Source organism: Rhea pennata, chromosome 7 (assembly GCF_028389875.1).
Source record: "Rhea pennata isolate bPtePen1 chromosome 7, bPtePen1.pri, whole genome shotgun sequence".
Taxonomy (NCBI): Eukaryota; Metazoa; Chordata; class Aves; order Rheiformes; family Rheidae; genus Rhea; species Rhea pennata.
The window spans coordinates 19,554,786-19,580,628 of record NC_084669.1 but is presented as its reverse complement, the minus strand read 5'-3'; the positions used below and the strand labels follow the sequence as shown (position 1 = coordinate 19,580,628).

The window sequence follows — 25,843 nt, the reverse complement described above, 5'->3', positions numbered from 1 at the left end:
ACTTCCCACACTACAATCCAAAATAATATGTTCAGAGCACCCTCCGATGGGTGACAGCACAGGGCAAGGTCTGCCACAAACTCAGGGGATTGAAACTCCCAGATACGGTAAAATATCCTAACCACTAGGGTGTAGCACTCCTTAACCTCTCTTACTCCATACTGCATTCTGGTTTTGTGAATTCAACTGCAAGATCTTTTTCATCATAAAGATTTCCCCACTTCTGAAATACTGCCAGATCAGCTCTAAACACACTCTACAATACATGCTGCCAACTCACAACACTCATTGGTGCCACCCTGAAGTAGTTGGTCTGTTTTGATTTCCTTTTCTTGGCGTAGATTCCTGCCACTGAATCAGTCAGCTAGTGGAGGCAGCCTAGGAACTGCCAGCAGAGGATACAAGTAAGGCAACCAAAGCAGAGGTAAGTTTCTTCTATATGTGTTCACGGTCTCTTCTCTCTCACCTGTCTCCACAAAGATGTGCAGCCTTGCTTTTGCGCCGTTGCTTCTGAGAGTAGACAGCTTGTTTCCTCTCCGGTCTGTAAGCCTGTCAGCTGTACGTAGAAGCCTGTATTTGCTGAACCTTAGGATAGGCAGAAACTCCCTTCTAAAGGTCCCTGTTCCGACCTGCACAATTGGGAGAAAAACTGCAACTGAATGTTTCATTTTCCTCTATTTTGTTTTCTTCAGTCTGAGAACACAGGAATTAACGTCTCAGTAGTCCAACAGTGCGTGTAAATTGGCCGTTCTGCTCTTGCCGTTTCACGCACGTGTATGTTCTGTTAGTAAGACAGTAGATTCTCGTATTTATGTTTAGCCACAGGTGCCGCTCTGCTGCTTCTTACCCCTTAGAGCCTGCATGAAATAAATTTTAGACTGCCTAAAGTGGAAGGGTAGATTGATGACTTACTAGAGGATTTGTAACTTAATTTCATTAAATCTCAAAAGCCTCTAAAGAACTTGCAAGGGTGTCTCTCTCTGTCCTTTTTTCCTTCTAAGTACATTTCTTATGACAATTCACTGTGCTCAATGCTTCCTTTTGACTTCACTTCATTAGATTAGAAGTGCGCACTGCTGTTCAAGGCTCCTATTTTCAAACCTTTGCTTCTGAAGTTTAAGGGAGTAGTGGCCTGCCAAGCTAGGTCTTACTTAGCCTGCTGTATCTAATTTGAAAAGCAAGTACTTGGAAGCCCACGAGGAGTGCCAGCTAAGTTGAGTGATAATAGACTGCTCTGAGGAAAGCCTGCACTAACAACAGGAATAATTTAGCCTCCACATTGCCTAGTCTTAGTAGTGATTCAAAACCAAGCTGATATATCAGCTGAACTTCTTCAGTTTCCTTCCAAAATGAGATTCCAGGTGCAGAGAGGGTGGGGGGCATATTTTACTCCCATTGGAAGAGTAAAATAGCAGAAAGCAGTGTTGTACTAACTAAGTACGTAGAGCCGGGAAGCATCCTGTTTTGACAATAAAAGTTACATATTTGGCATACAAAGGCAGTGCTGCCAAATTTAGTGATGGGTGTTTCCAAGCTATGTTTTGTTCTACTTGTCTGACGACTGAGGGGATTTGACCTCTTTAATTTTGTTATTACGCTTATGCAGTAGTCATATGCTACAAGCAGACTCTAGAAACATGTGACTGCACGAGAATCTCTGTCCTTTATTGAAGAATTGGATTCTCCACTTCCAGTGGAGCTATCAGTGAGGGTTCCAGCCTGCTTAACTTCCTAACGCTCTTTGTAATACACAAATATACAAATTTCTCTTACAAACCCTAACACCCAGCCATGCATACTGTGGCTACTATGAAGCTATTTGTATGCTGATTAGCAGGCTAGTTCATGCTTGTGACTCTTCAGCTGGTTACAAAACATGTAACAGCTGACTTCTGCCTGTCTTCCCCTCAGCACGGCACTACCTCCAGCAAACACTTCTTCCCCAACACACCCTCCCTAGGAGCTTCTGGGAACCTCACTACCTTACAGGCTTGGGTCTCACTGTTGAGCTTGCTAGAAATTCACCAGTGACATCAAGAAGTTAATTACAGGATGTGCAGAAAGCTGAACTAACATAAACACACCATGGTCATATAAGCACATCTTTTTCTTCTGAGGAAACAAAGGCCTACAAGAGCAGTAATGTCCCCAAGATGGTGAGGCAGTCTTACAAGCACCTTTCACGAGCTGAAACCTTACATCATGTTACGTATCCCTTCCATCCCACAGATCCTGTTGTTGAACACTTTTAGAGGGGCTGCCTGATCTTGAAGGTCCTTCTCTGTCTGCAGGAAGACAGTGCCTTTTCTCCTCATAGCCCTCATTCTCCCCTCAATCATGCAGACCCAACATATAAGAACAGTTAAGTGCAAAGGGGCTTTTCCAGTTATGCCACGGTCCTGAGCTCCAGGGATCAATCCTCTTCGTACAGTTCTTCACACTGGAAGCAAAAATCCTATCCCACCTACTTGTAGCTGCTTGGAGGCAAGGAAGGTTGTCCTGCACTGTGTGCGTTCAACATGGCAGTACTTCCCTTCCCTTCCAAACAGCTTTAGCTGGGAGTCCCACACCCAGGACCTCTCTAGGACATGCTACCTGCTCTTCCCTTTTCTAGGAAGTCTTTCAGACAAAATTTGCACACTGACAAAAATGCCGGGGAGGCACACAGGGAGCAGTGTTCCTGCTCTGATCCACTAGGTTCTAGGGGAAGAAAATAAATAAACAAAGACTAAAGCCTTGAAGGAAGTCTACCATAGGTGGAGTCATCGTAAGCTGGTGCTAGATAGATGCTGCTCTGCAATATCTGGTCAGAAAATCTTCCCCGTGGCCAGCATGTAGTCCAAGAAACCCAGGAAAGGGCACAGTCTTGCCTCCACCTGCCCACAACACAGATTTATAATGAGGAGAGTCATCTCTGAGACAGAACGGATATAGTCTTGTGCCACAAACTGGCACTGATCTCACACAAACACAGTCCAGAACCCATTCCACATCCTCCTGGAGCCCCTGACTCACTCCTGACCCCACCTGGCCTGAGCTGCACAGTATCCCTCCTCCCACATGTACCTGCTTCTGTCAGACCCTGAGGGAAACACATCCTGGGGGCCTTCAGGAGACTCCCCACTTAGTGCTCTTGAATTGCACAGAAAGACCCCTTTTCTAAGGCAGGGAAAACACACGTGCATGTGCTCTTTCACACAGCCCCGAGATGTGGTGCCTCCTTATGCTGCTGTGCGTCCAAGGAATTGCCTTTTCAGCAGGATTCCCCTATACTCTGAACTCAGAGGAAATCCAGAAAAGGAAGCCTCATGACCCTGAATGCTTCATGAACGTTGTAAGTTGTGTTCCCATCTCTGTCTTTCTTTTGAAAGCATTGGTTGCACTATCAGTACCCCTCTGCCATCACTAACAGTCTGTGTTAGGTCACTGAAACCATTTCTAGCTTTCCCCAACCTCCCTTTGCCAAAGCAACTGCATTAGAGTCATGGCTGCAACAAGGGCCAGCTCCAAATGTTCAGGGGACAGATGTGACCCTTGTACATTGTATGGGGACAGACACATGGCACTGGAACAGAGAGGGCCTCCTGCTATTTTTCACTTAAAGGACAAGCAATTCCCCAGGACCTGCTGAAGAGTTCTTGGGATCTGGACTTCTGAATTTTGACCCCTAGCAATGTCACACAGTCCACGACTGTGGCCAAAGGACATGCTACCCAGCTCTGACCAGAGCAAACTGAATGCCACATTTTTCCTGCCTACATTTTGAGTGAACCTCAACAGATACATGAGGAATGGAAGTCAGTTTATAACTGCAGGTCTTCGTCACAGTCATCCTTCCTAACACACCTAGACATTTTGGGCTACTGCAGGAAGAGTGGGAGAGTGCAATCACAGCAAGAGGACAGAGTTCCTCCGGCAATGTGACAGGCAGCACCAGAAATCAGTAAAACTATGGCTTTTTACCTGAACAGAGTGAGCTGCCTGAGACTACACCACCTTAGCAGTGGAGGCAGCAGCTGCTTTCCTGTCTAAAGAAACACTGTCTAAAGCAAATCTTCACTAACAACCTGTTTGCTTAATACAAGTGGCAAGGGATGCCAAACCCCTTTCTTCAAACAGTAGATTCTCACAACACAAAGTAACACAAGGCCCCATGCTCTGATTTACCAAAGCTCTCCTCACAGCACAGGCAAAACCAAGGATAAGTAGTCGCAGAAGTTCCTTCATAATAGGAACCCCACTCTTGCTTGCCTTGCCTGTATAGCTTGCCAAGTCTTGCTTTGGTATGAGAGCACTCATTATGGACCAAGACTACATCATTTGGCATTAATCCAATATAGATCCTCCCACACACTTACTCTCCAGAAAGGTACAACTTGCGTCAGCCTTGCACAATACAACAAACTATTACACTTGCCTCTGCTGAAGGAGATGAGACTGCTTCTTCTTAGGAGGCAGCACCTGAACACGGTGAAACTCGACTTTTCTCATTCCTTTCTCAAGCCACCACACTTCCCAGCAAGCAATGGATCCATTCATTCCATTTTCAGAAGGGCAGTTCTAGTGAGAATGACATACGTTTTCAAGCTCTGTAATGCACTAAGGGCTGAACCTAGTCTACTGCTACCTCTCTGCTTTCCTGTGTATGCACCTGCTTCACACAGTAGAGCTTAGGAACAAGATGATGCTGAAACACAATTCTGACATTTCTGCTCCACAGCAGACACAATCAAGGAGTCAATGCAGCTGAATACTGCACTCAGGCCAGCAGGTTAGCCACCCAGTGCAGTTCCAGTTTGGCCCGTATGGAGTCAAATACCAGCCAACCAACACCTTAAACAGGTCTGGCTACCCACCTACACCAAAAAACAGAGGGGCATGTCAACAAGACCCTTCATGAATCTTTCACAAGACCAGTAATGTTTAACTCTCAGACAGTCCACATGCCAGCCTTGTACTACTGTCCCCAAACAGCCCACAGCCGCACTGGCCAGCTTGTTTACCTTCCAAAATAGGACAATGCAGTTCTTGGTATTTCTATTTGAGAGACACAGCATTAAAGACTCCGTGCAAAACATACCACTCAAGCAAAACTCCCCTGCTCTCATTGCCTTTTGCATCCTCCAGTTGTTTCTTCATGATCACATTAGAGGAAGCACCCAGTCTTCCCAGGAGGGAGGAGCATGGGCAAAACTGTGCCGTGCTGTCCTGTGGGAATCTTTTCGGGGACCCTTCTCACCAGCACAAGGTGCAGCAGAAGACAATAAGCTCCGTGGTACCACATTCGCCCTCCTGGCCCTTCCTCAGCTCCTCCACAATTGAGTAACTTGGCTAGTTTCGCGTTCTGGCACAGAGGCCGCCTCCAAACAGACACCTCCCTCTCCACCCACCTCTGCACTGTCAAAGTTTGTAACAAAGTTCTCCTTTGGCTTCCTACAGAGTGAAATTATCAGACATCATGGGTACCCCAGTGAGGAGTACGAAGTTACGACTGAGGATGGATACATTCTTCGTGTTTTCAGAATTCCTGGTGGGAGGAACAGTCGGAATACAGGTGTGTCAGTTACAGCACATAAGGAAGGTCTAGGAGCCAGCTCTTACATGGGCACCCCTCTTTCTTCCACCTTTCCACGTGCAATGGCGTGTGCCACGTTTCAGTTGCAGCAAAAGCGCCTGGTCAGGAATCTGGGCTGAAATCTGAACCAAACTCAAGTCTGCACATTCAGTGTTTCTGTCCATGGCTCCACTGAAAATCATCTGGACTAACCCAGTTCTCAAAGTAAGAGTAACTACAGTTAGATCAGGATTCTCATGACCTTGTCCAACTGAATAGAGAATAGATCTAGAGTCAGATATGCTTCTCTGAATGAATTATTCTTTTTCATCCAAATACTGTTGTCTCTAGCATTTTTCAGCTGCAGACAGATGGTTTCAATTGGGGTACCTCGAAGTTGCCTTTCCAGTGCAAAAAGACATGGAAATGGCCAATTCTGTACATTCATAATCTGCTAGTTCTGACACAATAGAGTTAAACTGCTTGCATGGTACCAGGTCCTCCAAGCTTCTCAGCCCAATGTCTACGGTTAGTTCTCCCAGCTTTTTGAAGGAAAAGTTTAAAACCCTTACAAATTAAACCCTTCACTCCAATCTTAAATAGACATTAATTACTGCTCCATTATAAGAATATCTTTTTTTTTTTCCCCAGGGCAAAAGCCTATAGTCTTCCTACAGCATGCTTTTCTAGGAGACTCTACCCACTGGATTTCTAACCTGCCCAACAACAGCCTGGCATTTATCCTAGCAGATGCTGGCTATGACGTCTGGATGGGAAACAGCCGAGGGAACACTTGGTCTTTAAAACACAAGACCCTTAAGCCTTCCCAGAAGGAGTTCTGGCAGTTCAGGTAATCTGTGGAGGGAGAATTACCCAAGACAGCAACTCCCAGGGGACTAGATTACTTCAGCCTGATGGTTTTTACCTAAAGTAGTATGAAAGCAGGGTCTGTATCAACTGAGGAGAAAAGAGAACATGACCAATGAGGATACCCACTAGTACTTACAATTGAGAGCAGTGCCTGGGGAAGAGTCTTCAGAAAATGGGAAATGAAAGGAGATGCTGAGGAAGACAGAGGCAGTACTGTGAGTACTCTCAGAATCTCCTCTCTCTCACAACTGATGTCAGCTGAGAGAGAAATCTGTTTTGTAACCCATCCTAGTTAGAGCACTTACTAAATCTGCTTCCTCAAGGGCCACAGCTAACAGATAAGGCCTTTGGCAGCCTGGTAGCACAGCTGCATGCTTTCCTTTCTTTCCTCAAGTCACAACAAAGAATCCACATGAAGTGTGCAACCTTGTCTTTGAACAGGTTCTGCTTGGTGCCATGAACAAAGCTGAAATCCAGTAACTCACAGTGATAGCCAATCTGTCTGTCAGCTTTTTGTGTTTCTCCTCTATAGCTTCAGTGAGATGGGTAAATACGATCTTCCAGCAGAGCTGTACTTCACCATGAATAAAACTGGACAGAAACACGTATATTATGTTGGCCACTCTGAAGGCACAGCAATAGGTAAGGTTAGAACAGCTCAGGGTTCACACCCATTCACGTTACTATGTAATCAGTAAGTGGGTCTCCCCACTGGCTCAGCCATTCTTCTTTCTTGTGGGAAGTTAACTGAACGTAGAAGCATTTTATGAGTTGAAATTTGCAAAATACATAAAACTTTTCTGAAATCAGCTTTCTTCATCAGAAATAAAGAAATGTAATAGCAAATCCAAATACAGTTCCACCTTTTAAAAAAATTATAGAGATATAAAAGCCATTATTTAACGAGTACTCCACGTATGACACTGCATGTCTGTCTTATAGTCTCGGTGATAGGAATTTTCATTAAACTTTACTTTTGTATTAAGACATACAATTATTTTCATTATGAATTGGAAGGAAAAACAACCCTCCCCCCAAAAACAGCACGCAAAATACTTAATTTCAAAGAACAGAAGACACAGAAAAAGAACCTCAAAATTACCAAGTCTCATGACTTAATGCCAATCTTACAATTTAAAGCATCATTCATGAATGGTCACATTACTGTTTAAAAACACATTGCCAGAGACTAAAAACTAGTAAGAACACTAACAACTTCCTTTCTGTTAGTACCAACCTTTAACATGAACTTATTTCATAGCCTTTAAATGCAACTAATTTTCCTTTAGTATCAGATGAGATTTCCTGATGTTTATGGTTAATGCGTAAGATCCATGAATGGACAGTGGTTGGTAAGGAGCAACTGCCCTTTCATTACAATAAAGTACCTGGAAAAAAGAGAAGGAAATGTGGGAAAAATGTATGTTGCCACATCTCCAGATCTCTTTCTTCTCCTCTTGTAAGAGCTTTTAAAGACTCTAATGTCCAAACTAACCATGTAGGCTGCCTTCAGTTATCTTTGACTTAAGTGATAAGTTGAAAACACTCAAAGCTCCCAGTATTCATGAAATTATTCTTTTACTTCATTGAGGCATAAGCATAGGTAGTGCTTTAGAGACTACAACCTGAAAAACTCATAATTTTAAGACGGTTTTCTGAACTTTAGATGGCATCTGATCTTATCATGAAAATCTGACTGATATATCACCTACAAAAATTACTCTGACAAAGTCAATGTCCAAACATGCTCTAATCCTTAGAATGAACTCTGTCTCCCAAATAAATTTAATTTCAGGACTTAGCATCAACATTTCCTTAGGCAAAACATGCAGCACAGAAAAACATGGCCAGACAGACAATGGGCTACTAATCTAGTCTCATTTCTTGCATGCTGCCTACTGATTCTTTATTTATTTATTTATGTCAATGGAAGATCTCTTTACTGACTTGGGCTGTCTCTTCTGTGTTTGCAGGGTTCATAGCATTTTCTACATACCATGAGTTGGCTCAAAGGGTCAAAGTGTTCTTTGCTCTGGGCCCAGTAGCCACATGCACACACAGTACAAGCCCTTTGATTAAGTTAACAAGTGTTCCTGAATCACTACTCAGGGTATGTCATTCTTCCTCTTAAGAGGCCCAGTGCCTGATTTGCCTTCACAGGGTTCACTCAACCTGAGCAGAAGTGTTTCCAAAGGGGTGATACGCTGATACAGAGCTCAGATATAACCCGAACCACTTGAAAAATATATCCTCAAATGCCATGGGGAAGGTACTGGAGAACAGAAAGATGGGATTTTAGCAGCAGACCCCAGTGGAGACTTGTGAAACTGACTTGTCATAGTACTTTCACTATTACTTAACCCTATGCCGGCTTCATGCAAGAAAAGTAAAAACAGAGTTGCAGTTACAGCCTTGGCTATCTCTAGGACTTCATATGTGTGTAAGTACTGAAGTCATTGTACTATAAAAAGAAGGATGGCTTCCTCCAGGATTGATATCCAGCAATACAAGGCAGTGGATGTATGGCGTACTCTGGCAAAGAATACATTTTAACGAGTACTGAGAGTGCAAACCATTTCAGTAATCTTAGAATACTGAGCTAAAAGTGTAGGCTATTAGACAACAGCAAATTTAGCATTAAATGTTCTTGTAACAAAAAGAAAGAAAGAAAAAAACGTGTTGTACTTTTCCCTTCCTTCAGCTAGTATTTGGCTATAGAGGAACCATGCACCAGATTGAATTTATGAAAGGACCTGTGATGCAGCTCTGTGTAAGCATGGACAAGCTTTGTGGCCATATCCTCTCTTACATAGCTGGGGGCAGCATACAAAACCTGAACACGGTAAGAATATGAAAGAACATCTTGTTAAAGCAGAGTTTAAGCAATTTCAAAATTTAGTTTGTGCACTTGATCCTATGTAGTAATCATCACACATGTAAACATATATAAAACAATATAGTTCTCAATAGACTAAGGGAATAGAAGGACATTGTATGGTTTGAGCAGTATTGAATAGTACTAAAGCTAATGATGGGACCAATAAGCAGGCACACTCAAATCACAGGGGAAAATCACAGACTGAATTCAGTCTGGAGCCTAGTTGTTTCCTTTTTAGAGCATGAGTTGAACAAATTTTGGCCATATACAGATACTGTTTAAAAAGAGCCAATGAGTTATGGAGTGGGACTTCTCAGTAATATAGTTCCTACATTCCTTTCTAAGCGAACAGATGCCATGGTCCTCCAAACACTGAAACAATTAAAAAACTGGGAACAGCTGTTTCTCTGCTCACATTTCGGACTACTTGCACCAGAATTTGGTTCCAAAGTACTACCCAAAGGAGCACGTTCCCGTTTTTGCTCTGGCTCCTGCTTTGTCTTTTCAGTCCTTCCATATCTCATACGTCTATTTCTCTGGTGGTTTTGGCTCTCTTACACTCAGATTATCTAAGAAGCCTCCATGCCCCATAAAACCCTACCACACTTGTAGTATCGTTATGTATGAGTAGGCACTCCATTAACAATCCTCCCCCACTAATTAAACACAGTGCTGCTCACAGGCATCAGAGCTAACCTCAGCCCCTGGGAAATGGGAACTGCTTTCCCAGAGAAATTCCCTGAATTCATTTTTCCATCTGATTAGTCACTAACACAGGAGACACTCTGCAACTTCACTCTTTGTTCAGTGTCTTCCCACACAAGTTCTGCCAGCCTTGATCCACCTGGGAACTGAGGTACCATATATTCAACATCAGAGCACTGCAGAAATGGACCCCATAACTCAATCCACAACACAGAAAGTCTTTGCACTGCGCTTGAGTATAGGATGCCTATGAATAGGCTTCAAAAAGATTAGCACATCAGTCAGAGGAGACAGGAGAGACAGGAGAGTTGGCCCCACACTTACCAACATATAGATACAGCAGTGTCTTAAATCTCATTTACAGTAGGCATGGCCAGCAATGTCCATTACTGGTTATCTTTGGAGACCTAGGCACAATTTTCCTTGATCTATAACCACTTGTAATAGCACATACAGGAAACCATGAGACTCTAATGCCCAACGCAGAAGCAATTAAAGACATAGTGGCCCTTTGAAAGTGCAGAGCTAAACCATCTTTTCTGACTTAAGTCACTAACATGCTTCTCAGGGCAGGATAAGAAGCTGGAAGAGTAATCTGAGGCCTCATTAGAATATTTCCTTAATATAACTAAAAAAATTCAAGTAGAAGACAAGGCAGTCTACATGGGGGTGTTTTGTAAGCTGGCTTTCTTTGGCACCAGGAATGAACTGAAGAATAAGACAAATCTTCAAAAGACTTAGAGATAGATGAGAATTCAGCATGAGGTTAGGATTCTCCTTTGAAAGGACTGGAAATGGTTGGGCATTCGGGGGCAGGTTTAGCTCAGTTGGTTAGAGCGTGGTGTTGCTAATGCCAAGGTCACGGGCTCAGTCCCCATATGGGCTACACTGAGGGTTGGACTAGATGATCTCCAGAGGTCCCTTCCAACCTTACCATTCTATTCTATTTTTTTTTTTTTGTACTGTTTTTCCCAACTGTTCTTGAACCACATGTTTCTACAGTGCTACCATCTTCATGGAACAGACTCCTCTTATGGAGAAAGCTCTGCCTGCAGACATACGCCATTAACCACCTATTCTCAAGTCTGCCCTTCAATTTTCTCTTTGCTATTTCAAGAATATCTTATTAAAGAGAGATTTTTACATAGCAGCACATTACTGAGGTCTTTCACAGTTTTATTCTGTCATAACACTGGATCTCTGCATTTTTAGCATTTCTGCTTTCTCCTCAGAGTCGAATAGATGCATACGTAACTCATTCCCCAGCTGGGACATCAGTTCAGAACATGATTCATTGGCATCAGGTATAACTACGCACTGATGTATAAACTGACTCTAACTATTGCTTTCCACTCAACTGGCAGACTAGAGGGAAGTCCAGAGATGGTGGGTCTGGGAATCTGCCCAAAATATCTTCTCACACACTGCCATGAGCACCTGCCACGGAGGGAGTGCTGTCTACCTCTGGGCAGGGCAGTTGCCTGAACCGTCCTTTCGGTATCAGGCAATGACATTTCCCTGTGGCACACCAGGCCTCTGCACGCTAGCCTCTAGTGGCTTCCAGCCTTCAACTTTATTGCTGAAGACATTTGCCTTAAAAAGCCACAAAGGAACTCGAGTACAGCGTAGGCACTTGGCGGGCACTATAGTGGAAACTTGGGCAGCCAGGCGGTAAGTCAGAGGAGGGAAGTGATCCAGGTTAAAGCTTTCCCCTAAATGACTAATTGCAGCCTGCATCAGCTCCCAGAGTCAGTTAAACACGCAAATGCTTCCACTGGCATAATGAGAAAGTGGGGAACTGCACCTTCTGCTGTCACTTTACATCACTCTCAGGTCTGAGCTTGTTCTGCCTATGCTCTGAACCACACCAGGGGAATGAGGGTGGCCATTTCTGCCAACACTTCATATGGTCCTAAATATACGTGGGTTCCTGGGCACACCTCTGACAAAAAAATCCCTGCACTCACAGCCTCAGAAACCAAAGCCAGCAAATGGAGACAAACCAGCAGATTTCTAGCCTATCCTCAATTACTCAAAGTCTAACTTAACTAAGTCAAGTAACATTTTAATAACCAAACATGCCAAAGGTGACGTCTAAGGATCAGGAGAGAAAGTTAGAAAGGAGAAAAGCAATAAAGCCATTCAGCCTATGGCACATACTCATTACTTACGGAAACCACCAACCAGACAGGGGAAGAGGGACGAGTCAGTCACAGTCCATGTCCGGGCAGCATGTTGTATCTCAGGGAGGAAACTGGCCCCTGAACTCTGCTTCTCAGTCTGTTAACACTTCCATTGTATCTGTTCGTGTTGCAATATTAACAGCTAATGCATGCAGACCGATTTCAAGCTTATGACTATGGTGCTAAGGAAAACACGAAGAAATACAACCAGGTAAGACAATATGGCTTTCTTGAGAACTCATCCTTGGGTTCTGGCTAAGAATAGAAACCAACCAAGAATGGAAACCTTCAGATTTTAGGACCTGTGACCTCATCTGCTACTGAGACAAAGAGAGAGTGGTCTGAGATAATCTTTCCATTGAACCTAATACTCACAGGTGTAAAAGCTTATTCACAGGCAAAGCATAGGGAGTTCCTTGTAGACAGCAAACAAAAGTTGATTTTCATCAATTTTCTCTTCCTCACTGACACGAGCATGTGTCCCGTGTCACGACAATTTACCCGCCGTTCCCAAAAGGCAAGACCCACACTCAAGTCCCGGGACTGGAGGACTACAGAGTGGTAACTCCTCCCAAAAAATCCTCAAGGTCTGCCTTTCAGTTAAGGGAGGAAATGGATCTCTTACCTAAGCTATGAGGAGCTCTCCGATCAGCTGACAATCGTTTGATTCTTACTCCGCACATTTGACTTGCAGCACCCTGTCTGAATCAGGGCACGTGACTTTTCAGGGGCAGAAAAGCTCCAAAGACATATCCAACAGTTCCACACGTGTCCATGATCCCTCAAGCTGTCTTATGGCACATTATACATGGCCAAAGTATTTCTTGCTTCTTGCTACTTACATCCCAGCATAACAGCTAAGACTTTCAGTTTCACTCCTATGCCCTCAGCCAAACCCGAAGAGCATCCCAGCCTAGGTGGGGAGGGGACACACATAAGCAACAGCTCTGCAGTCCCTGCTCAGTGAACACAAATACTGCTCTCTCCAGAGCCCCACCTCTCAAGGGCATGAGCAGGACTCCTACTGCGGGACAATGTGTACCCACGCACTGCGGAGAGGCCGAGGAATAGGACAGATCGCTGCTCCTCACAGTAGACAAGGAACAGAGTAGGGAGAAATAAACACCGAGAGGGCAGGCTTGGTCCTGATTGTTTTACTGTGGTGAGGGAGGGAGGGAAGCAAAGAGATGCTTGCATAGAACCTTTCGGCTAAGAAAAGTTTCTGGAAGAGTAACAGCATTCACTTCAAGTCTCCTCCCCTCCTTCCAGTCTACTCCTCCTGTATACGAGATAGAGAAGATGAACACAGCAGTTGCTCTTTGGAGTGGTGGGCGCGACAAGTTTGCAGATCCAAAAGACATGGCAAAGCTACTTCCTCGGATCACTAAGCTCATTTACTATGAGGATCTTCCTGACTGGGGACACCTAGATTTCATCTGGGGCCTTGATGCAACTAAGAAAATGTACTGGAAAATCCTTGAACTAATAAGAAAAAACCCTTAAAGCTTCTCAGAAGCAACTCGTCCTCCAGTAAAAGCCCTCAAAGACTTCATTTTAGCAATAAGAATGATTTCTGGGGAAGTGGTAAATACAGACACACTGGATGTTTGTATAGGGGCTTACCTACACTGGTTTATTTCTTGCACTTCTAATAGCTTTAGGTTTTCCACAGTGCTATTGTATTTAGATGACTGGTATATTCCAGAGGAGTTTGAGGAATATGGGAATAACTGCTGAAAGCATGAAAATATTTCCACAAACATCTCAGGGATCACTTAATCTGGACAGCTTTTACCTCTACAAGACTGATTTTTCTAAGCGTAAGCTCTGTTGTTCTGTTGTGTATCTTATATACTTCATAGAAGTATTATCCCACGAAAATACAAAAATGAGATTTTCTTGTTTCTCTGTTGAAGTACTGATGATTTTTGTTTAAATTAAATCATTTATCAACTTGCCAGAGAGGGTAGCTTATTCTTTTCTCTTCATATTTATCAGGACTGTTGAGACAACAGTCACAAGAATCTGCATATACAACAGGTGGCTTCCAAAGCCACGGAATCCACCCTTAAAAAATGATGTCCAGCTTCATGTTGGACACATTAAAATATCTCCTGCCTTTTACACCCAAATATCTACCAAATAATTTTTCATGTACTCTAAACCTGCAGAAAAAGAAACCACAGATTTTTTGTGCTCACAACTTGGCAACTGGGGAATAAGGAGATGCAGATCCCTCAGGCAAGCTGCACTCTAAGCACCACAGCACCTATCTAAGGAAGTATTCTTGATATTGGCAGTGAAATTATTGCAAGCTCTCCAAGATACCGGCTTTGATATTTAAATAACACTGTCTCTTGACCATTCTTTCTTCAAGGAATTTCCGCAGAGTGGAAAAGTAATCAGTTATTTTTCCCTTTCAGGTCACTTGCCCAAAGAGATAGCTTCTTCATTGCCTGCACAAATGCCTCACATTACTCACCTACAGGGTGATCAGGTAGGTAAAAGAGTGCTTGTCCCCAAGTTACACCCAAAGTGCTCATTATTACAGGTCCAGACGGGTTAACTTTGCTATCTGAGGAATCAAGATCCCTTCTAGTTGGAGCCAGTATCCAACATCACGGTGACACTCGAAAAATGCATCTGTCTTACACAATACAGGAGACATACTAACCTGTCCATGTGCCTGGTCTAGCAGCTTTTTGCAGTGCTGATTATGATATCTAGCCTCTGAACCTACGGCAACTTAAATAAAATGACCAAAATTGTCTACAAAGATAAAGATTCATTAGACCAAGGAAGCAAGCTGAAAGGAGATTTGAAAGCATTTGAAATGAGATTCTCTTTTACTGTTACATTACTAAAATTAGGAAGTGCCAGGTCTCCTTAATACATTATCTACCACTGCAGGTTTTCTTCTTCCTTTATTCTTTGCAAGGAAAGGCACTTGAAAAAAATTTATTATTTTGGCATATGTACCGCCTGCTACACACACTACTCTGAAAAGCATACTACAGTGTCCAGTCCTCTGGGGTTGATGCATTTGGCTCCCTCTAATAGCATTTCATACATTGATTTTTTCCCCCTTCAGCATATTATTTGCATTGGAAAGCCATTCAAGAGACTGACTTCTCTTCTGAGCTAAAAACACGTTTTAATTATTATTTCTTAATGCAATAAAGGGACCTGGGAACTGTCTTCTTTTTTTTTTTTTTTTTTTTTTTTTTTTGTGTGTGTGTGATCTTCAACAACTCATTCAATCTCTTCTTGCTGTTTCTTATATTAAAAAAACAAACAAACAAACAAAACCCCTCCTTCTTTGGCAGCAACGTAGTGAGGATTAGTTAAGGTGTGTGAAACTTCTAGTAGAACAAGGAAGTGATAAGAAGCCATAATTCCCACTGACAGAACTATTTTCCAAGTCACTCCCACTGTAGGAGGAAAAATACTAAGACGAAAGATGCCAGACCCTGCACAAGTTGTTGTGGCACAGTGTTCAGTTGTCAAGTGTTAGCTCCTGTAAAACAAGTAAAAGACTCACTCTAAATGATATTTTATCTTTCATTGGCTGCCAATCATGATGTGCAATTTGTTATGTTTCCAGAAATATTTCAACTAGCTTTCAAAATTCATAGCCTTTGCAAGTCAAGCAATAAAACTGGGTGAGGAGATGGGAGGGGCACTATCTTGAACACTGTTGCAAATATTCAAGGCTTAGTAAAAGCAAATGAACTCTTTCCAGCCACATGGCCTTGGGAATACTGACAGCTCTCCAACAAACAAAACATTCAAAGCCTGCAGCAAAGAATAGATGAATTCAGACAAGGCCTTTGACAAATAACCAGCCTCCAGCAGGACTCCTGCTGCTGCTGTGCAAGACAGATTGCCAGACTGGGTAATTTCCTCATGTTCCAGAGCCCTTGATACCACTTCATCAAGCATTAGGAAGTTTTCTTTAGCATGCTTTCGATGTTGCTGAATTGTAATCTTCTTGCTATATCCAAGGGAGTCTCCCCCTCCTGAAAGAAACAGATGAAACATACTGCAATGTGACAGATATGGATCCAGTGCAAACAGCTTCCTTGAACTTGTCACCCAAATGCAAGACTCTCCTGCATCAGCTTCACTGTCATATTGTTGCTCTGAAACAAAGGTTTCAGAATGTGCTCTGTCTAATACTACTCTCACTGAAGTCAGCAGGTAGAGTCTTTTTGTCTCTGTAGTCACAATAGTGACAGCCATTCCACAGTTTCCTGGGGCTAATGTCCAAAGACAGTGCAGAGCTAAGAGCTGACTTCAAGAGCAACGTGGAGAAAACATTGCTCAGTTGAGATGAGTCATGCAGATACTCCTGGGTCATATTTACTTGGACAGCATTTAACAGATGAGCTTCTCCAAGGACAGAAGCAGCTTGACTCAACCCATTTCAGAGGACCAGTATCTAGTATCACCCCTCTGCTGCCAGCCTCTCAGGAAAAGCTGTAGAGTGAGCAGCTCTGAGTTAAGAGTCACCATTAATAAAGGTAAGAGATCTGCCAATATGGTGGACATCTACACAGCCTTTACCAGTAGAAGTCCAGTAGTGAAGGTCTTGGACTTTAAAGGCACTGCTGCAAAGGAGGGCAGTGGGGCTGCTGCTTTATACCAAACAAGCCTGCTGCCAGGAAGCAGCGGACCCTTGCGGGTTTTTTCTGTTTGTTTGTTTGTTTGCTTAAAAAAACCAGGGACATCAGCTAAGGCCTGTAACATATTGGTTTACCAGCTTAATAGTGGAAATACACTTATCAACTTCACCTTCTTACCTGATTCTTAACAGAAGGGTCTGCATGAGCTTCAAGCAGTAGAAAAATGACTGCCTGGTTTTTCATTTCACAAGCATAGTGAAGGGCTGTTCTACCAGACTGAAGGGAAGCAGAAGCAGATGGATCTTATTTCTATTACATCTTATGCAGACTGTAGGCAGGTATGACTATCTGTAGCCAAATTAGTCTCCCCACTAACAGCTAGATGCAAAAAAAAAATCTTGTCCCAATACACTACACAAAGGAAAACAGATGCATTCTCATAAGAGCACTAAGAACAAAGAATCATTCCTACTCCAGGACACAGCTGCTAAAACAGGTTTGATCCCTTTAGCAAAAAGCCAATAGTTCTTTACTAATTTCAGGGGTTTTCATAATTTTTATCTCAACAACTATGTGTTACACAATACTGTTTGCTCACACTTAAGTGCTTTAGGATTTGGTTGCTGCTAGAATCAGGGTTTCTCCTTTTCTGCTTTAGGGGAAAGGAGCTCTCGACCATATTCAAGTATGCCAGTGGATACAGACACCACATGTGGCCGATCAGTGCACTCTGAAGACCAACTGAAGCCACAGAGAGTAACACTGGGCATGACCTTTGTCCACAAGTCTGCTCCAGCCAAAGAATTCATACATGGTGATAAACTCAGACACTTGTAGGAGCAGAACCTTTACAAGATTGATTTTTAATATATGTTTTAACTTAGCTGTCTTGGATTCTTTCAAGAGGACCTAGGTCAGAAAGAAACTGATAGAGTTAATGTAGACCCACAGAATCACTTCCCTCCAGAGGAAGACGCCCAGGAACAGTCCACCCAAATTTGCTAAGTTTGCAAATGTCTCACCTCAGTCACAAACACAGAACTAAAGGGCATTTCCTTGCTCTGAAGGAGGATCTCACAGGTTGAAAAGGCCATCACAGCAATCAAAATGTTGACAGTAAAATATAATCTTCTGCGGTAAAAGTGCGCATTCAGTACTGTCACGCCAGTTTTCACTTGCTATGTTTGGAACTGTTGTTCAGACTCCAAAGCCAAAAAAAAATGCTAAGCTTGAGCAAAAAATGCATTGAGATATCAGGAAGAATTAGTTCTGTGTACCTTGCAAAATTTTATCCTAAAAGTCACTGAACCCTCCTGCTAGACAATCTGCTACATCAGAATCAATTCAGTGCCTGATACTGTCCTGAAAGCACGAATATATTGCTAATAGATTGTGACGTCTGCTTTTAGTAATGTTGCATGCATAGGAGCCACATGTGCATTTGTACAAATCCACTTACAACGTCTGCAGCATTAACATCAGCACCAGCTCTCAGCAACATCTTGATTAGGTTTTCATTCTGCTTAGTCTTTGAGACCTGTTTGGTGCAAGGGGAAGAGAATAACACAGTGAGCCACTTAATCTGCATCCAGTATGAAATAGATTTTTTTTCCCTCAATATTGTTTTTCCAGATGGAAGTGTCTGGCTTCTGTATCACCCAATTCTGTTCTTCCATCAGTTACATTCAGAGCAAAATCTCTGCTTCTTCTGCTGTTACCCATCAGTTCTTGTTTTAAGAAGAATAATCCATCTACTCCAAGGGTTCCTGCCCTGAAATACTGCCATAGGACAGGTGGAAAGGGAACAGGGAAAGGTGTAGGGTGATAGAGGTTCTGATTTCATCCAGACTCACCATGAGAAGATATCCAATGAGCATAACTGGCATGAGAATGATGATGAGCAGGTAGTCAAGGAAATTAAAACGTTTTCTCACAGCATAATGTAGACAAGTGCGCTCCTTCTAAATACAGAGAACTCTTTGATTAGTATCAGATCCAGTGAACTGATTATATTTGATTAGTATTGACAAAACTAGATCCTTCTGTATTTTACAAGCCTTCTTTCAAGTTATCTGCTAGAAACATTCTCTGATCTGCAACAGAAACACATACATCCACCTGGCTTCCTTCAAGTAGAAGCCTGTTTAACAAACACAGGCTCATGGAGACTGGGCTCCACATGAAAGAAGTATGTGGGATCCAAAGGATTCCAAACATATATCCAAACTTGGACTTGGCTGCAGACAGAAAGAGAGCGGAGTGGAAATCCCTTGTGGCTATTACTCCAGCTCAGCAAGTTAAATCAGCAGGAAGAATCCCACAGTTCCTCCTGTTATAGAAGTACTGGCTATCGAAGCAAAGATGTGAGTTTATGGCATCTCCTGTTAAATTTCCTGCAGGTGCTACTCACTGGAGTTTGACAAACCAGGTTACTTTGTTACACTATGGCCCAAAACAAACTCAAAAGTCTTCCTGTGCAGTCTACAACTTGCCACTCCCAGCCTTGCTACTGAGCACTACAGCTGACCTCTATACCCTGGGATCAGTTCCATCTGTGAAGGGGAAGAACAGATGAGTTTCAGTTGATCAGGTGAAGTTGCAAGATTGTTGCCAATGCTGAGAATGATCTTACTGCAAAACACAGAATCCTTTCTAAAGGAATTTGAGGTATACATTAAGAGCAATTGGGACAGAATATGGCACTCATCTTACAAAAAGATTTGTTGTTCATCTACGAAATAAACAAACACACTGGAAACAGAGCTACAAAACAGCACACAAGCATGTAGGAATATGCTGAATGTTGCCTTGGAATACAAGATGACACATTCAAATAATAGAATAGCCAGAGCAAAACAACACTGCTCATTTATCATCCATTACATTATTCCAGCTCCTGCACACCTAAGTTAGGAATGAAGACAGAACATGAATCTGCATGCTACTTTTTACTCACAACCTATAAGCAACACCCCCCCAACCAAAAACATGCTTCCTCATTGCCTTAGGGAAAAGAGCAAACCACAGCTACTGTGGAAGGTAGGTAGGTTTTTTGTTTTGTTTTGTTGGTTGCTTGGTTGGTTTTTAAATAGGTGGTGGTGGGGAATAGACAGGAAATCAGCCCTGTTCCCCTCCTCATCCCACTCCCCATATATACACACACTATTATGTGCTCAAGTGACAGGTGCTCCTGAAACAAGATGAGCTACAGTTCTGTAACATGACAAGAGTGGGTCTGCAAAAGGAGTAGGGTTTTCATAGGGTCAACAACTCCTCAGGGATATTTTTGAGAGAGAGGAACAAGCTCTCCTTCAGACCTTCCTCTTAACCAGGGTGAGGAAAAAGACTGTGGGAAAAGAAAGTCTACAGAAGGAACAGATACAAGCTGGAGGGCAAGATGAATGCAGAGTGCTCCATATGTGAGTGGGAAGAACCTACAGGAGGCTGGGGAAAGGCAAGAGCCTCAGCATAAAGTATTACCTAAAATGGGAACACGAACAGACAGAAATTCAGGTTGGTAATGATTATTACCTTGTGTTCATTGGTATATTAGAAAAATACATGAGGAGATAAATGAAAACATAAAGGTTTACTGAGGTATGATTTGGGGGTTGGACTCGTGCCTCAGTTGGAAGCAACACTCAGGTTTGGCAGTGTTGCCAATGTTTCCATAAGCACACTCCCAAAGTCTCAAAGAGCAATCACTGCAAAGGATAGATCTGTGACCTCTTACCTTGTTTCTGAGGTTGACATCTGCATTTCTTTGTAGAAGATAGCTAACTATTCTGTTGTTACCCCGCTTGCATGCACAAATTAAGGGTGTGTCTCCACCAAATCTGTCCTGGATGTTCAGATAGTTGCTGTTGTTCTCCAGAAGGAGCTGAACTCTATTGAAATCATTATTATAAGCCGCCTGGCAAATGGGCTGAAGAGAAAAGAAAATATTCCATCAGAACAATCACTACACTAGTAAGTCAGAATGGATGGTATAGATTTCTTAGCTGCACATCCCAAGAAACTGCCAAGCACTTCTGAGAGATGTTTGTAATTCTAGGTGGTTTCCAGAAGAGGTTGGTAAGAGATACTTCTGTAGCTGCCACACAGCACCTCTCAACACAGTGCAAAAACCTGACACTGCTTTTACACAGCAGAAATGAACTTTCTATTTGTTTTGGACAATGTTTCTCTAATCCAAGAAATAAATCCAGTCATAATTAGCCATAAAAAAGAAAAAAGAAAAGGAAAATCAGCTCCTGATCTCTCAGGAGTTGGTCACTATATTAAGCAGCAGGCACTGAGAACAGAGATCTTGATTGCTCAAAGGCACGCAAGCCCATATTCATCTGAGTTTGCAGCAAGCCTTCTTTACTGCTGAACAAGAAGTACCACTCCCACCTCATCAGTTTTCAACAGGTGAAAATTGAGCTAAAGTTAAAAACAACAATAAAACCAGTATTTCTTCCCCAAGGAGCCTAGTGAGAATGCTTACGCATAACAGGCACCACTTCTTACAAGGATAAATCAGAAAATGCTAATTTTGAGTCCAAAAGTTAAGCTTCTTACCTAAAAAGAATACCTGCATGTATGCTCACAGCTCAGATTCTGTTTAGCCTTTGAGGTCAGCCTGCTGCTCAAGGATCCCAAGCGTCCCTGATCTAATCTGTAATTCCTTTTCTCTCCAGCAGCAGGAGCTCAAATTAAGCAGAGACTGAGAATGATGAGGGCACTATCAGTTTCTAGTAGCCTAATGGATGCAGAAAACAATAGTGGAAGGAGTCAGGCAGGCCAATAGCATTTCAAGTTCTCCAGTCAAAAGGAGAATAGGCTTTTTCTTTTCCTCCATCTTTACTAGTGAAGGTTTTCTTCACATTTTCCAAGACAGCCATTTTCTTTAAATAACTGTATTATCTGCTGTTTTTTTCCTTCCCCTCTTCCCTTTATTACATCCTCAGTATGCTAACTAAACAAGATATAGCCTGGAACCCTGAGCCCTTTCCTTGCTCCCTCCTGCTTTTAGCTATTTAATGAGACTTTTTTTTTTTTTTTTTTTTTTTTTTTTTTTAATTTGCACTACAGGGAACTAACTTTGCGTCTATAACAAAAGTTTTCCTCCAACATCATTCTTTGCTGCTTACCCTTCTGGACAACTGCATGAGAAAAATGATGTTTCTTTTGAGAAAGTATTTATTTACACATTAGCAAGGCATTGCACCACTTCCTACTTTATTATTTCAGGCAAAATCTGCAAAGAATACATGTAATAATGTAAATTTACGCCATCTGTCTGTATTCTTTTAAGAGCCTACACATGCCATTTGCTATTATACACTCCTCCAAAACAAGAGCTCTTTTAATGATTTTGAGATTGGTTCATACATAAACTCCTTTTGATTTAAGTGACCTGGGCACCTCTGCCACCTAAACCATAGTTTACTCTAGAGCTTCCTTCTCTGTGTCATTTTGGTGTCTATTGTTGTATCTTCATTTCCAGGAAAGATAAGATCAGGTGGAACATACTTGCTCTACAGAATCTATTTGTGCCTCTGATTTCCCTACTATTCTTGCTCTTGCTCGTTGGTTGGCTGTATTTAAAGATGCGGGTTTGCTGTTTGGCAGAACACTTGCTCAAATCCAAATTGTTTACTACACCACTTTCCTCTTTTTCAATCTGTTTCTTGCTAGTTTTGCAGCTCGTGTCACCAATTTATATGCTATCATGCTTTTCTTTCTGTATTGCCTTTGAGGCTTTTACTTGCTTAGCCATTATGTCCAAGGCATCCACTGATCTTCTCACTGACCTGTACCTGTAAAGGCAGGCACACAAGTCATGCATGCTCTTTTATGCTCTGAAACTGGTTGTTCTAAGGTACAAATATCCCAGGCACAAAAAATGTAAGGAAGCAGTTCTCACCCATTTGATCAACTATTACACTGGTTAATTGAAGCTTCTTGCTACAGAGAACAATAAAGAAAATTCAGGAACAAGGTGTAACTTCAGTAGGGACCAAAAAAGAACTGTTTTGCATTTAACAAGTACTTAGAAACCAGCTCCAATTTTGCAATGCTGCTGAATAAAGTGCTTCATGCATACATAAGGGTTTCTTCTGCCATTAGCCTCAGCTTCTTCAGTACAAGCTATGGTGCATCCAAGTAAAAAGGGTAGAAGTTATTTTTCTTTATGGAGATAGATTGCACAAAAGTGCCTCATCCTAGAACCTGCTTTGCTTGCAACTTAAAAGCTGTCTAAAACAAAAAGACGCAAATACCAGCCTCAAAAGATAAACTGTACAAAAAATCCTTTCACTACTGACTGGAAAAGATTGGATTTTTAGACGAAAATGGGTGAGGGAAATTTTAGCTCTTACCACCAAGGTAAATAGCAGTGCTGTTCATTCTCAACTTCAGTGATACTGCATTAGTGCAATGACTCAGGAGAGTCACACTGAGCCAAATGTAGTCTTTGAGTAGACCCAATAACTTAAGGTGAGTTAGCATGCCTTTTGTTTGTTTGTTTGTTTGTTTAAAGAGTATGTCACAGACATGCTACATAACTCAGTATGCTATTCTCTCAAAAGAGAACAAATCCTTTCTGGAGAAATTCTTTTTCTCTCATTTGGAATGCGGTGCTACAAAACATGCAGTACCTGGAACTACAGCTTGTAACCTGCACTGGCCTCTCACACTTGTAGCTTATAGACCTGCTCCTCTTTCATCTTTTTTTACCCTTATTGAATAGGGAAAGTGGATGTTTCATACTTTGATTCTGTATTTGTCAAAGAAGATATAAAAGTATGTAAAGTTTCTCATTCTCTTTCAGTTGTTACTTGAGGAAAAAAAAAAAGTCTGTGAATGCATGCTTTCCATACACTCCCCTAGGACCTCCCCTCCACCTTCACCTTCTTTATCTTTTGATCCTGGCAACCCTGAAGAAGGGTCCTTATTTATCTTCCTCTGAAAAATGAAACTATTTAAGCACCATTGTTTCTTCAGTCCTGGAAAACACATATTTCAGTTTTTAAACACACACAGAGACACACACACGCACACACACACACACACTCAGTCTCTAAAGTGCTTGCAGGTTTCTAAGATTTCTTGTTTGCAAATACCACTTGTGCCTAAAATATTTTCACTAGCACTTTCACTCCAGTAAACAATCAAAGACAATACAGAAACACTTCAGTGTCTACTCTGTCCCTTGCTTACCTGAGCAGAAACAAGGTTTGGGGGGCCTCCCCTCAATCAAGGGCCAATTATCCAGGAGGCAAACAGGAATCATCAATCTCCTCCAGATCAGAACCTCTTCTTATCAGCCATTTCTTGGCTTCTTACTAATGTACTGATACAGAATATAAGATCTGTTTATACAATTTCGAAGTCTAGACTACAAGACAATTTTCTTCTCTACAAATAGAAAAACACGAGCTGTCAGGAAGTATGACAATACTTCTACACAACTGATTTTCTTTATGAACTATGCTCAATGTGATTCAAATTAGGACCTAGTAGTTTACTTTGATCCAGATGAATGGCCACATCTGAATTTCTCTATCTGTTTTTGGAGTTTCTTGCATCTCCTTCTGCTTGGCTTGGTTAAGGTAGTGCTCAAGTAACAGATTTTCACTAAATTCTGCTTGACTTGAGAGAAAAGTTCAAGGAATGACACTAGAGACAAAGCACCTAGCCATCAGAAAAGAGGCTGAGTTAAAGTTGGTCTTGGAACTGATAGCCATTTCAGATACCTCTTCCTCTGAGAACTGCAAAGGACTGCTGAAGTTATGTAAGAATTTTGCAGTTGTTTAGACAAAACAAAATCCCTTCATAAAGCCCAGATACTCCCAACCACTCCAGTCTCTTCCTATACTCTAAAATTCATTCAAAGGCATTCTACAAACTAGACAGGAAAGTCTAAATCAAGCTTGGTAAGTTGAGAAATGCACCAGCATCCATACTGTTCAGCAAACAGAACCCATCGCTTTGTTATTTAAAATACTGTAGACTTCTATCCCATATAAAGGAACTCTACAAGAAAATTACACCTCATTCAAAAACTCTACAAGAAGAAAACTAACGAATATGAGATTATTAATTAATAAGTATCACAGATATGGAGAGCATTTAAATATTTCCTAGTTAAACACCACCTTAATTAAACTAAATGACACTATTTGAGTGTAGAATAACAACTCAGAGTAGTAGATCTGGGGAGAAGAAACAATTCCTTTTAGAAAGAAATGCAGTCTAACCAGTCCATCGGCTCATGAATACAGAAATTCAACCTCCCTGTAACACTGAAAGAGGATAAGATACTTGATTTCATCGAATACTCTTAAAAATAGAAGGGTGGCTTTCAGTATAGAAATGTAACCTTTTAAAGGACCAGCTACATAATACTATCTTTAGAAAGAGAAAAAGCAGTGCTATCCCCTGTATTCACAATCTAAAAGGTCTAAAATCCTCATTTGCTATTGGAAAGTTTATAAAATAATGAATATGTCTTCAGCAGCACTTATGCTAAAATGCAGAGGCATGTTAAATGGATCAGGGTCTGGGGACAATCTCATAAAGATGAGAGAGGAGGAAAAAAAAAAAAAAAGAAAAGAAAAACCATGTTCCTGAAACAAACATGGCAGGGGCACTTGCTTCCTTAGGCAACAGATTTGTTATCTGTATTCAATGTAAACCAAGGAGTTCACTTGTAGTTCTTAATTATACATGCACAGAGCTCAGAACTACTCTGATCTCAACAAAGAACAACAGAAAATGCTTATCTAACCCATACCTTTTTCTGTGAAGTCACAATAATTACATCAGTTACTGCCTTTTTTAACTGCTACAACAGTATTTTTGTCATTTTGTAATAGCCAAAATACAGTATTTCTAGAGAAAAAGAATTTTCTAATTTTTATAAGCCTGTATATGGGAGGCTGGAAAGGGAATAAACCAAGGCAAGTGTATTTCCGTACCTTTAATAGCTTCAAATGTGGTGCAGAAAATGGTCACATACCTCTGAATAGAGTATCCCCAT

General features: G+C 41.8%; 2 protein-coding genes across 2 annotated transcripts; one reads left to right on the top strand and one right to left on the bottom strand.

Moving 5' to 3' along the window:
- Positions 1-3,325: 3,325 nt before the first annotated feature.
- LOC134142541 (lysosomal acid lipase/cholesteryl ester hydrolase-like) lies at positions 3,326-13,693 on the top strand. The gene is made up of 8 exons (XM_062579704.1): positions 3,326-3,334; positions 5,440-5,554; positions 6,206-6,404; positions 6,957-7,066; positions 8,398-8,534; positions 11,240-11,311; positions 12,333-12,401; positions 13,460-13,693. The coding sequence occupies exons 1-8, from the start codon at positions 3,326-3,328 to the stop codon at positions 13,691-13,693; spliced, it is 945 nt and encodes a 314-aa protein (XP_062435688.1).
- A 2,438-nt stretch (positions 13,694-16,131) lies between these two features.
- Positions 16,132-25,843, bottom strand: ANKRD22 (ankyrin repeat domain 22). Its single transcript, XM_062580645.1, has 6 exons — positions 25,823-25,843; positions 20,549-20,740; positions 18,669-18,776; positions 18,275-18,352; positions 16,993-17,091; positions 16,132-16,209 (listed from the first exon to the last, which is right to left on the bottom strand). Exons 1-6 carry the CDS (start codon positions 25,841-25,843, stop codon positions 16,132-16,134), a joined length of 576 nt encoding a protein of 191 aa, XP_062436629.1.